Here is a 14,342-nt window from a genome sequence, read left to right on the forward strand (position 1 = left end):
TGAATAATTCAGCTGCCCACACTCACCAGCTGCGGGACCAGCTGAGCAATTTTACTGGAGGCAAGCTCCTAATTGGCTATTTCGGCACAGACTAGAAGGGCCGAATGGCCTGTTTTCTGTGCTGTAGTGTTCTATGGTTCTATGGAATGTGTTTTGGAGCCTTTTATTCTTCTTAATTCCAAATGGACTTCCCTCATCACCACGGTCTATGGGATCCATCAGTGAAATTGGAGGCGTCAGCAAAATAATATTGCCCAGTTTCCAATATTGTGACCTGATCTGGCAAGACTCAGAATTTCTCCTTCCAAAACAAATAACGTGCATACTTTATATTTAAAGTTAAATCCATACTATCAAAAATGTATTTTTTAAAGGCATTGAGTTCTGAGCGTGGCATTGTGGACTGTGCCATTTATACTTTTTGGCCTGAAGATATCTAAACACATATGTACATACATATTATATGTATATTACACTGTAAACTGTAAAGGACAAGTTGTTATGAATATCTAATTTTATGATTTATATGCTTTAGGGGTTTAACTTTTAGTTTGGGAACTGAATTTTTAAATGTAAGATAATTGAAAAAACCTAGGTTTGAGAAATTGGTATACATCCCTAAGATAATTGCAATTCAAAGGATGGCCCATGTTTACTTCAAGGGTTAGAGTTAGAGGTGTGAATAACAATAAACAACAGGGGGTCCTTTCTTAGTTTCAGAATGGAGCTGGTGAGTCTGGTAAGATTGCAGTGTCGCCATTAGAGATATAAATTATTCATGTTGGTCCCAGAATCAAAAGGATGTTTTGAAGGTAAAGTTAATTAGCTTGAATCTCTATCTGGGACATCCCAGGCATGCCATGTTGCTGTGGGGATAGATTGCACGGAGGTTTCAATTTGATTTTGGGCTTTGATCTGGGTGATTCTCACAGAAACAAGACGTCTGGAGTTGGAACAGCTTAGAAACAGGCAGAGAGAGCATCTGTCAGGAGCTGTAAAGGAACTGTGGACTAGGAGCAGAGGATTATCAGAAACTATGAAGCCTCGTTATGCATTCTTGGCTGGGAGGCAAGACAACCATTAGACTGTTGAAACAGCTGCATCTGAAGGAAAATATTGTTTGATTGACAGCTCTTACTCTGTGATCTATTCTGTCAATCTCACAATGTTCACACAAGATAAAGAGATGTCAAGTGCTCACAGTTTCTGCTATTGATAATGGAAAGTGTCTGGATGATTGACACTTAGATAGGATGTAATAAAATGATTTTTTTTAAGTAAGTAGAAAGTTATTAATGAATCACTTTTTTTAAAACATTTTTCACACATCCGAGTGGGATAGGGTTCACTGGCTCTGTATAGAGTGTTTAATGGATGAATAGGCATGGAAGTGCCATACCTTGGCATGGAAGGTATGAGCAGTGGGTGGGGGCATGAGTTGGCATGGATGGGGTATGGGGAGTGTGTGGGGGGTGAAGGGTGAGAGCTAAAGGTCTGTTCTTTGTTTTTCTGTCATTATTACAACTAGGACAGAGCCCCAGAGCCCTGAGGCGGGCCTTTTAAACAGCCTGCCTCAGCACTCAGCAGCCCCTCTGGCTGTCTCCAACCTCTTTCCAGTCGTGGCAGACCTGACTCCAGTTAGCACCTGCCCCCTCAAAACAAAAATTGCGTCTCTGCTGGCACTTTCCCCCGAACCGGGCAGGCCAAGCCGGGAAATTTCCCGACCCCCGCTACCCCCATCTCGGATGAACATCCGGCCCCACGCCTTCTGCCACATCCTCTCGTCTTCAGTTACAGTGCAGCAGTGACAGAGAACTGAAATCAAGGCACCCAACTCCCTGCCTTTGGAGAATAGTATTTGGCAGGAAAAAGTAAAAAAGGGAAAAGATAGGAAGGTAAAGAATCCTATGCTCAGTGCCCATTTCTTCTCAATATGTTAAAGGAAGCATTTGAACCCAAACAATTGTTATTGTTCAGCTATTACATTCTGCTCATTTATGTTGAGTTCATAGGGCATTTACTGCGAAGGAATTAGTGGCCAACAGTAACAGTAACAGAACTGATCTGTCATCTGGTTCCTATCTCAAAAATGAAAAACTTAAAAGCTGAGCATGTTTATAAATAAACTATTTTTAAAACCTGCCATCTGTGTACGTTGAGTGAGACTATGACTGTCCAATATTTAAGATAATTTAACATAGGAACTTTCGGTTGATTGCTTGCTCAATGAACACAAATGCACTGACACTTGTTTACTTGGGTCAACAGTTGCAGAGATCAGTGGTGGCCTCTGGGGACAAGCAGGCTGCGGTGGAGTACCGGATCAGTAAAAGGTAATATCTGTCAAATAGTCGTTTGGTAGTACAGAACTTGAGTATTGCTGAAATAAAGAGACATTTTTTGTTGAAGCTTTTTGTCTTGCACTCATCAGGACAATTCGCAAGAAAATACCAATGTCGGGGAAACGAGGTATTTCTACTGTATTAGAAGAGAGTGCTGATTGGTTGACAAGAGAGTGCTTTGACAAAAAAAAGTCCCTTTTTTCAGCAATATCTGTCAGCAAGATCATGCAGCTTCCAAGCTGTAACACAATTACATTCCTTACCTGTCAGCGGGTTAGTCTGTCTCTATCTTAGTTTGCATAATTTTGATTTTACTCTGATGGTTCAGATTAGCCTTTGGCTAAGAAGCCATCTTCCCTATGTAAGTTTAATAGATGTTGTCATCCTGGCTGAGGGGTTTTAAAAAATTCTTCCTCTCCATCTCTCCTATCTTTCCCCACCAATTGCCTTAGGTCAGATTGAGTAACAAACGCCACTGATGGGCTCAATCCCATCTGCTCTTCATGCCAAACACTATCTTGAAAATGTAGTACATTTTTCCCATTTTTTTTCTATTCACTACTTCAAATTTTTTTTATAGCTCCGGGAAATCCAATTGAAGTATTCATTTTTCTTTCACAATCGCTGCCAATTTTAAAGTAGAACATTCCATGAGGTTGAAGAAGGAAGCTAGTAACAGATTTCATGAGGACATAAATGGACTCGTGAAATGGGCATACACACGGCAGATGCAGTTTAATGGAAAGAAGTGTAAAGTGATGCATTTTTGTAGGAAGAATGAAGAAAGGCAATATGAGCAAAACAGTACAATTTTCAGTGTGGGTGCACAAACAGAGAATCCTAGGAGTACACTTCGAAAGTGGCAGGCCAAGTTGAGAAGGCAGCTAAAAATGCATGTGGGATTCTTGGATTTAGAAACAGAGACATGCAATTTTGCTCCCATTCATTTTAACACAAAGGAAAGCCGTATGGCTGGTGAGAACAGAAGCAAAAAGCCCAGGCAAGTGACAACGCAAAGCACTTCATAGAGGTCACAAGCAAAGATGGAAAGTTGTGGGGTGGGAAGCAAAGGCCTAGTCAAAAATGTAGATGTGGAAAGCCTTATTGAAGTGAGGTGGGAAGGCAGATTCAGGGAGACCGTATAAGTGTGGGACCAAAACAACAGAAGCCTTTGCAGCAGAAGATGGAATGAAGAGCGAGGATGCAAAGAACATCAGAATTGAAGCCTGCAGAGTCTGATGTAAAATGCATCTGAATCACTTCAAACATAATGAATTGCCTGTGAAGCACTTTGGGAAGGTGCTATACAAATGCAAGCTCTTTCTTTAACCATGAACTACTTCATCACTAGTATAAATATTGATATTACTTCTTTCAACAATCCATGTCTTTTTCCTTCAGCCTTTATTAAGTGGTGTTTGGGGTTACTATTTATAGCCCTCTCTCTTGAGCATTTTCAACCCCTTTAGCACAGTTCTCTCACTAACTACCATGCTTGTAATGTAATGGGAGATATCATTAGTTTTTATTTTTTTCAATAAACATAACCATTTTTTTTGTATGTTTTTCCCAGTGCCTGGCTCAAAGACACTGTGGATCCAGTGATCAAAAAGCTGGAACAACGAATTGCGCATTTTACTGGTTTAAATGTGCAGCAGCCTTATGCAGAATATCTCCAGGTAGTCAACTATGGGATTGGAGGTCACTATGAGCCACACTTTGACCATGCAACGGTAAGCGCTATAGTTTGTTTTATTATGGGATGTATTACAGCATGTATACTGTGTTAAAGTGTGTTACAAGTTGTGTCCTCATCGTCATCAGTCCCTTGGAACGAGGATGATGTCTGCCAGGCTTCATGATTTGTGTGTCCTCAGGTGACTCAACAGGTCTTTGGGCAGAGAGGACAAGAGTTGCCCTGAGGAAGACTGAGTTGAGGCTTCTCAAGCCAGGGTTCTGCTCTCTCTGCTTCCACTTCTACATCGGAATTCATGCGGTCAGTTTTTTACTGCATTGCAGCTTACTGGATGACATGCCACCACTTGCCATGGTTTGCAGCAAGTTCCTCCCACACACCAATGTCAATTTGTCCCCTTTTCAATGAGGCCTTCAGAGTGTCCTTAAAATGTTTCCCCTGTCCTCCTTGAACATGCTCAATGATTGATCTTCCACAGCCCTCTGGTATATAGAGAATTCCATAGATTCACCACCCTCTAAGTGAAGAAATTCCTCCTCATCTCAGTCTTAAATGGCCTGCCTCTGATTCTGAGACTGTATCCCCTGGTTCTAGACTCACCAGCCAAAGGAAACATCCTATCTCCATCCACCCTGTCACACCTGTAACTTACAAAATTCTTACAGAGCAGAATAAGGGCAGACTATTTAGGACTGAGGTGAGAAGGAATTTCTTCACTCAGTGAGTGGTGAATCCTTGGAATTCTCTACCCCAGAGGGCTGTGGAAGCTCAGTCATTGAGCATGTTCAAGACAGAAATCGATAGACTTTGGGATACGGATGACATCAAGAGATATGAGGATAGCACAGGAAAGTGCCGTTGAGGTAGATAATCAGCCATGATTGAATTGAGTGGTGGAGCAGACTCAACGGGCTGAATGCCCTACTCATACTACTATGTTACTTTTTTCCTACGTTTCTTGAGATCGAGTGCCATTCTTAAGTTGTGAAAAGAGAATTTACTTTGGAAGCTGATTATTTGGCATGCCAATGCAATGCCCAGACCAACAGAGCTGATTTTGCATGATCATGTTTGCAATGCTGGAAGGAATTGACTTCAGTGAGTATGCTGGAATTTGTTCATCTGTCTTCCCTTATGACTGAGACACCGTTGATGGAAATTCTCCAGTGCCCAGAGGTGTCTTTGGTAGGTGACCCAGGTCTCAGTGCCATACAGAAGGATGGTGACAATAACAGCATTGTAGACTAAAGCCTTTGTCCTCTTATGGAGATCCCTGTTGGCAAAGACCCAGTTGTGTGATCGGTTTGTGTATACATTAGAGCATTAGAAAGTACTAGAGTTTGTGTAGTGTTATAGTTTATTGGTGGATTTTCAACATGTTATAGTTTGTTACAGTGTGGGTTATAGTAGATGTTAGTGTATTAGGTCCTTCGCAATGATTGTATAATGTTATGATATGCTACAGTACATGTATGTTATAGTTTATTAGAATATATTATAGTACGTATAGCATGTTACGGTATATGTTATTAGTATTGTGTTATGTTAAAAATATGTTCAGTCCTATAAACTAAACAGCAATCACACTTCCACAGAGTGTTTATACGATAATTATAGGTGAAGGAATAATGGGTACTTATGTCACTAATGTGCAGTGGTAGGTGTAAATTTAAAATTATTTTAAAAGCTCTCTGGGCTGATGATGGATTCTCCCATCACTTCAACGGATGAGTGTTCAGCAAGTTAAAAAAAGACCGGTTTACAGTGTAGGTTGATGTTGCCTTATGTGTGGCGTTCAGCCAAGTCTCGGTTTGTATAACCAATTGCAAATATTGCATATGAAGTCAGTGTTGAGGGATGGATGGAGGCGTTTTCTTTATGCCGCACTCGTTTGTCCTGAGGTACTTGATTCTCTTCTCAAATGTTGAAATTACTTGATGACAAAGACTTCTCCATTTGGGTCTATCCAAGGCTTTTTTTTGCCCAATTGGAATCCAGCTTGCAAGCTCTGGGGTTGGCTTTCAGATTGTCTTTATATCTAAGTTTGGGGTATCCTGTGGTGCAGTTTCCCATGTTCAGCTGGCTGTAGAGTACTGTCTTTGGAATGTGGGAAACCTCCATGTGAACCACATGAGCGATCCAGTGAGATTGCAGAGCTGAGGTGCAGAGGGGTCTGGGTGTCCTAGTGCATGAATCACAAAAGGCTAAAATGCAAGTACAGCAAGTAATTAGGAAAGCTAGTATAATGTTATCATTTATTGTGAGATGAATTAAATACAAAAGTAGGGAGGTTATGCTTCAGTTGTACAGGGCACTAGTGAGACCACATTTGGAGTACTGTGTACAGTATTGGTCACCTTATTTAAGGAAGGATGTAAATGCGTTGGAAGCAATTCAGAACAGGTTTACCAGACTAATACCTGGAATGGGTGGGTTGTCTTATGAGGAAAGGTTGGACAGACTAGGCTTGTATCTGCTAGAGTTTAGAAGAGTGAGAGGTGACTTGATTGAAACATATAAGATCCTGAGGGGTCTTGACAGGGTGGATGTGGAAAGGATGTTTCCCCTTGTGGAAGAATCTAGAACTAGGGGTCATTGTTTAAAAACAAGGAGTCACCCATTTAAGACAGAGATGAGGTGACATTTTTTCACTCAGAAGGTCATGAGTCTTTGGAACTCTCTTCCTGATAAGGTGGTGGAAGCAGAGTCTTTGAATATTTTTAAGGCAGAGGGGGATAGATTGTTGGTAAGCAAGGGGGCGATAGGTTATCGGCAGTAGGCAGGATGCAGATTTCAGGTTACTATCAGATCAGCCATGATCTTATTAAATGGCAGAGCAGGCTCGAGGGGCTGAATGGCCTACTCCTGCTCCTTGCACGTATGTTCATACGAAGCTGAGCTCTGATGAGCATGCTCTTATTGCGAGGTATGAAGCATTTTGCAAGAACCTCAGTGTTGGGGATTTTGTCATGCCACATGACGTTACTAATAAATCTCAGCCAGCGAAGATGGAATCGTTCTGGTTGGTTTATGTGATGTCAGTAGATTATCCAAGTCTCACAGCCATAAAGAAATGATGGAAGAAGCACTGCCTGGTAGACTTTGGATCTTTGTCCTGAGACAAACTCCATGCTCTTTCCAAAGGCTGTGAGTGAACCTGCCAAATGCTGAGCTTGCTTTTGCCAGGCACTGGATGGTATTGTCATCTAGCATAGTGCTATTGGAGAGGATACTCCCAAGATAGCAAAACCACTGTACTGAACAGAGGAGTGTATTGTTCATAGTGACTGTGGGGTCTTGGAGTATGTGGCCAGGGGCAGGTTAATACAAGATCTCTGTCTACTTCAGACCTATTGTCAAGCCAAAGTGTTGTGCGGCTAGGGCAAAGTGATCAATAAACAGCTGCATGTCTTCTGGAGTATGCGCTTTGAGAACTCAGTCGCCCGTGAGCAAGAGTTCACTCTGAAGCTGTTCAATAATCTTTGTGCAAGCCTTGGGCCTTTGCAAATTGAAGAGGTTGCTGCCTGTCCTGAATTGAATTGAAAGACCTTTGAGCGCATACTGGAGCATGGCTAAGAAGTATAAGGCAAACAGAGCTGGAGTCAATACCCAGCCGTGCTTAATGCCATTGGTGACAGGAAAGGCACCCATTGACGTGCCACTTTGCATCATGCTGGCCATCATGTTATCGTGAAATGAGCAAATGGCACTGATCATCTTTTCAGAGCAACCATATTTTTACAGAACCTTCCACAGCCAGTTTGCTGTATCAAAAGTCTTGATAAGGCCAATGTACACCACAAAGAGATCCCCGTTCTGTTCGTGGGACTTTTCTTGAATTTGACTTGCTGAAAGGACCATAGGCGGGATTTTCTGCACCCGCCCGCCACTGTTCCGGTCCCGCCGCAAGTTAATGGACTTCTGGCTCGGGCGCCGCCTCACCCACGGCAGGTCCCACCCACGACGGGGCTGGAATATCCCGGCCTGTGCCTTCTGTTCCCCATCCCATATGGAAGCTACACTGTAATTCTGGGTATACAGAGTCAGTGAGGTCAGTGATATCCTGATTAAGGATAACTGCTTGCAAGAGCTTTTCTTGCAATTGAAAGAAGTGATATTCCATGATGATTGTCACAGAAGGACTTGCTCCCTTTTCTGTTTGTAGAAATGAGTTATGGAAGTATCTCTGTCGCCTTGGGGCACAGTGCCCTAGGTCCAGATTGGGCAGAAGAGATTAGTGAATTTCCTACCCATGTAAATCCTTCCATCTTTCCCATTGAAAGCTACCTCATGGCCTTCATGACTCCCCTTTGAGATGGATCAAGAGGAAGCTCTTCCAGAGTGGGTGCTGTGGAAGTGACTCAATGGTGTCATTGTATACTGTGGTTTGTTGGTTTCTGGGATTGCTGAAGTGCTGTGCTCAACGAGAGAGAATCTCATGTCGCTTTGTTAGGAGCTGATTGCTATCTGCTGAGAGGATGGGTCTCACACTGTCAGTTTTGAGGCCATACCCTGAGCACAGGCAGTTCATGTAGAGCCTTCAGGTTGTTTACTATTAGCAGCTGCTCAAAGTTCTTTAACCTTGAATTCCCGCCATTGGCTCTTCATTTCTCTGAGTTTGGCCTGCAGCATGGTTTTTGCACGATGGTATCTGGCAATCCTTGCTGGTAAATTCTTGTCAGATATGTAAGATCCGTGAGTATCATGCACTTCATCTAGAAGCTTGGGGCGGAATCGTCCCAGAATTGCACTAAGTGCGGTAGCGGTATGAGAAACGACACTTTACCCACCAGCTGCAAGGGAGGGTTTTGTGCTGTATCATCCGGTCCCCTCGTCATTAATTATGCAGCCACAGGAAACACGCCATCTTGCTGGCGGGCGGCCTCTGAATCGCCCACCACGCCTTTACCACACCATTTCCTCACTCCGGGTGCCATATCTAAACTGCAGCTGCGCACACAGTTCTCAATGCTTGCAGCCCAGGACTGTTCCAGTGTAGACATGGCCCTGAAAGCCGAGAAGAGTTCAGTGAGCCCTCACTGGAATGTCTTTTGGAGGTCCATCATGATGTCCTCCACCCCCTCCCTGGCCGCAGGAGGTCCAGCAATCTCACCACTCCAGCTTGGTAGGCGGTGGCAGTGATGGTCAGTGCCAATGCTGCACAGAAGAGGTTGACCATCCAGTGCAGACAAAGGATTAATGATCGCATCCTTGCAGCTAGGGTAAGGCAACCATCTCATCATTCTAAACTCACACGCTCACAAGCCCATCACGCATTCACTGGCATCTCACTCACTGCCAGCTCAAGGGACATCACCACTCAGTCTCCCACACACACCCTCACATCTCCATCTAGCCTCACCTCTTCTGGAGACCACTTGAGGCCACTTGTGAAGATCAAATTGTGCCCCCACAAACACACTTTGGGATACCCCAGCCTTCCCCAATACAGCCCTTGCCCTGCAGCCTCTTTCCTTGCCTGAGGCCACTTCTCCTCTCTCCCCAAGCAAACCCTAGCCTTGCAGCCATTGAAAAGCCACCCCCACCTTACGACTGGTCTGGTAGGTAGAGACCTGCCCATAAGCCCCCCTAAAAGTGATGTGGTGCTGTCTGCAAATCCTGGCACTGATGACCACCACTGCTGCCTGAAGCAAGATAGGCAAACAAACCTCAAAGTACCAAGCGAAGTACAGCTCATCGGGCACACGTCGCTTATGTACAGCTGTGAAACACGACAATGTGCCCAGATGATCCAGCATGGGGGAGATGATTCTGGCGAGCTGGTCTTATAATGATGCTAAAGTATTGAAATTAGGTCCCTGATGTGCAGTAGCAGCAAATGCGGCCCGCCATAGATGGATGGAGCAGACGATTGCAAACTGGTTTTACGACGATGTAAAACCAATTTTTGGCCTTCTAACCATATTGTCCACTCGCGCCACCAAACACGCCCACCGCCAACAGGAGCGGAAAACTCCGGCCTTGTGGTCAAAAGGTTAGGAAGGACTGGGATGCTGAAGAGAGTTGAAATGCTTTTTTCTAGGCTAAGGTAAGGAAATAAGTACTAAACCACCCTTTTTTGTAAGCAGCTAATAGCTTATGCAGGATAACTTCCTGAAAGATATAAACTCCATGTGAAATTGGCTTTAGTACTTTGGTTTGATTTATGCACCCTTTGTAATTCATTTACTTTATCAATTTATGGTCAAAATATTTGTTCAAAGTGTATTTCTTTTTGTTTTGCAATAGTCCCCTAACAGTCCACTGTATAAACTGAAGTCTGGAAACAGGGTGGCCACATTCATGATATATGTAAGTATTGATCATATAGTTTCTGTTGATGAAAATACCATCTCCTCGCAGACTTGTTATGTTTTGCATTTTTGTGGAATGTGGCAATTTCTTTTTACAATCCTGCCCCAGTATTATTTCCCAAAATATGAGAGTAGATGCATTTTTCCAGCGGAGTTTCAGAGGGGTCAATATTGTTGATAATGAGGCGATGGCATAGTGGTATTGTCATTGGACTGGTAATCTGGGAACCCAGGCTCTGGGGACCTAGGTTCCAATCCCAATTTGAATTTGAATCCAATAAAAATCTGAATTTAAAGCCTAAATGATGACCATGAAACCATTGCCAATTGTCATAAAAACCCATCTGGTTCACTGATGTCCATTAGGGAAGGCAATCTGCCACCCTTACCTGGTCTGGCCTACATGTGACTCCAGACCCACACAGCAATGTGGTTGACTCTTAAATGCCCTCTGAACAAGGGCAATTGGGGATGGGCAATAAATGCTGGCTGAGCCAGCAACGCCCACATCCCATAAATACAAAAAAAAAATTAGAGACAGGAATATTGTCCAGATTTACAGATGACATCAAACTGGGTGCAGCAGTTAATGATGCTAAACTATGTGCAATAATGCAAAGGAATCTAACAGGCTAGGTCAGCTGGAAGAGAGGTTGTAAAGAGAGTCCAACATGGGTGAGTGTGAAGTTATGAGGCTAGGTTGGAGAAGTGAGAATGTGGAGTTTTCACAAAATGATGGTGTGATTAAGGGAATGGAACAGTAACAAAAAATGGGCCTGGGGGGTTATGTGCAAAAATTGTTAAAGCTGTTGGTTCAGTATTCACAGGAGGTCAAGAAAGCAAATATAGTGCTGAGATGTATAGTTGGGTGCAATTTATAAGTCTAAGGAAATGATTTTAAAGTTACTCCTGGTCGTGGTGAGACCTTATCAAGAGTACTGTGTTTAATTTGCCCTCTGTATTATAGTAAGGATACAGAATCAATAGGTTTAGGAAGGAAAATCACAGAATTTAGGGTGTGGCAGCAGAAGGAACGACCTCCAATGTTGGAGTGATGAAAGTGAGTGTAAATGTCAACTCTGTCTGGTGTGCTAAGAGACGGGAGATTCAGCAAAATTCATTTTGAAACTGGTACCCAATTTTCGGTCAATTCTGAAAGTTGCCCAATTAGGTTAAAGATGGCTGACAGGGTACCGTGGGCGAGGGCGTTCCCAAGCTCTGATGGCCTTCTATAGACTGCTGAAGAAGTTAAAAAAGCTTGGGAAGTTAAAAAAGAAAAAAAACCCACTAGAATGATGCACATATGTGCTTATTTGCATGTAATTATAGACTGACGCACGCGGAAGCTAAACATGGTCATTTTTTGTTCTTTTTTAAACTCAAGATTTGTTCAGTCATTCCAAATGCAATAGCCAAAGCCAATTGTGTCAATGTGTTATGAATTTAGGCCTGAAACAGATAACTTCTTGAGTTCAATGGTGCTTGTTACTCCTACAACCATCTAAATTTCATGTGAGCCAACATGCATTGCTCTATATCTCTCAGAACACTAACTGACTCTGGTAGAGTAACGATAGAACCACATTGTAAACTAAACCAGATACCCATGTCTTTTTCTTTCTTGGTATGTGGGCATCACAGGCAAGACAGGCATTTGTTGCCCATCCCTAATTGCCCTTGACCTGACTGGCTTGTTTGGGCAGTTACGATCTGGAGTCACATGTAGGCCAGACCAGGTAAGGATGGCAGAGTTCCTTCCGTTAAGGACATTAACAAACATGATGAGTTTTTATGACAGCTGATAATAGTTTCACAGTCACCATTACCTTCCAATTCCAGATTTATTAGCTAAATCTAAATTCCACCAGCTGAAAAAGTGGGATTTGAACCCATGTCCACAGGGCACTCACCTGGGAATCTCTGGGTTATTAGTCCCGTGACATTACCATTACCCCACTGGCACTTTGTATCAATTTCTTTAATCTCTTTGAAGGGTTAACACTGGAAGCGATGCAGCTTTGCTTTAATCCACAGTGAGACACCAGGCATGATCAGTCACTTAAATCAAGCAGTGCAATTTGGTTTGGTAATGATTTTGGTAATTATATAAAAATGAAAACTAACAACATCATCCAGCTCGGGTGGGAAATCTTGTCCCTTCATAGCTATGAAACTAGCATAACGTTTATGATGAAGGAGTCATTATAAGAATAATCTTGTGTTCTATTTTAGTTGAGTACAGTGGAAGCTGGAGGGTCAACTGCTTTCATTTATGCTAACTTTAGTGTTCCTGTTGTCAAGGTAAGTAGAATATATCTTGTTTTTGTTACAACTAGATGTAGTTGTTGATATTTGTTATAATTATAAATGTATATTTATCTAGCATGTAACAGCCGTACTGATCAAACTGCCTCAGCCAGGTGAGCAGTTGTGGCAATTCATCTTCGGCCTACTAGATTAGAGAGTGAAAAATCAGACAGTGCTCCACGATCATAATCCAGTAATCCCTGTTAGTCATGTGTGGGAATTAGATGAGGACAGGAGTGGGTTTGCATGCGATGCTGTCCATAGTCGAATGATCTGCCAGCAATCACTGACAAAGTTCATAAATGAAGAATGGGCACACAGCCCAAATACCGGTGGGGGGGGTGGTGCTCGGAACAGTGCCCTGCTACGAATCAACAGTTTTAGAAGGTAGAGAGAGAAGAGAAAATTAGTGATAAAAAAGAATGAGTTCCCCCTCTTTAAACCATTTTATTAATCTGTGGGCGGAATTGTCCCAGATTTACACTAAGTGCAGTAGCGGGCGTGAAAAACAATGCTTTACCCACCGGCCGCAATGGCGGGTTTTCACACCATATCATCCCCTTCCCAGTAGAAAACTTCCCAGCCTCATTAGTAATGCATTCACGGGAAACACACGGATCGTCGGTGGGCAGGCCCTGTTCTTCCTACCAAAATCAATCACTTCACACTTCCAGTCATTGGATTTCACCTGCCGCTTGGCCACCCAGTCCACCAGCCTGTCAATGTCCTCTTGAAGTCTTTAACTCACCTCCTCAGAGCTCACAATACTTTCAAGTTTTGTACCATCTGCAAATTTTAAAATCCTGCCCTGTATTCCCAAATCTAGGTTACTAATATGCAGTGAGAACTCACCTCCTAACTCCCCAAAGACTGTCCACCAGCTACAAGGCTCAAGTCAGGAGTGTGATGGGATATTTGCCTGGATGAGTGCAGCTCCAACAACGCTCAACAAGCTCGACACCATCCAGGACAAAGCAGCCCACTTGTTTGGCACCCCATCCACTACCTTCAGCATTGACTCCCTCAACCACCGACACACAGTGGCAGCAACGTGTACCATCTACAAGGTTGTTATAATCCCAGCTGCTGTTACCATTGGACAAGCCAGATTCCAGGGTGGATCCCAGCTTGATAGATCCTAATTTTGTTTCTTTAGATACATGGAGAGTAGCTTCCGAACAGAGGCACAGGTGTCAGTTGATGAACTTTTAACAAAAGAATAAAACTATTCAACAAGAAAAGATGCACTATATTACAATACTCCTTCACCCACAACTATACCTTTACAAATGTATACAGATTTGTAAGGATAACACAAGTTACAAAGCTATCTTATACTCTCACGTACAAAGTAAGTACACAGTCCATGTAAACCCATGGCACCCTGTGGTCAGACATAGCACACTCTGAAATCAAGTGACAGATGCCACCTCAACCAGATGCTATAAATCTCTCCTTAACTCCCCCTAGACATTTGTCACACCATGAGCCGACCAGTCTCACTGAACTCCGTCCTTCACACGAGGATTTCCGATCTCCATTCTCCAGGACCTTGCCTTGGAATCTTCTCCCAAATGAACGCTTTCTCTCAGATGCCTTCCACAAGGGTTCACTTCCAGAGTTTTGAACTCTCCTTCCTCTTCCCTAGGTCACCACATGCATTCAAGCTGTCTTTTACGTACT

General features: G+C 43.1%; 1 protein-coding gene across 1 annotated transcript in view; it reads left to right on the forward strand.

Annotated features, from left to right (window-relative positions):
* Positions 1-14,342, forward strand: part of p4ha3 (prolyl 4-hydroxylase, alpha polypeptide III) — a 77,393-nt gene that overhangs the window by 51,036 nt on the left and 12,015 nt on the right. Inside the window, exons 8-11 of the mRNA XM_078545201.1 lie at positions 2,269-2,333; positions 3,916-4,075; positions 10,288-10,350; positions 12,585-12,653. Of these exons, the coding sequence (XP_078401327.1) occupies positions 2,269-2,333; positions 3,916-4,075; positions 10,288-10,350; positions 12,585-12,653 (357 nt within the window). The remainder of the gene's footprint in view (positions 1-2,268; positions 2,334-3,915; positions 4,076-10,287; positions 10,351-12,584; positions 12,654-14,342) is intronic.

The sequence above is a fragment of the Cetorhinus maximus genome, chromosome 7, assembly GCF_964194155.1.
Source record: "Cetorhinus maximus chromosome 7, sCetMax3.hap1.1, whole genome shotgun sequence".
Lineage (NCBI taxonomy): Eukaryota > Metazoa > Chordata > Chondrichthyes > Lamniformes > Cetorhinidae > Cetorhinus > Cetorhinus maximus.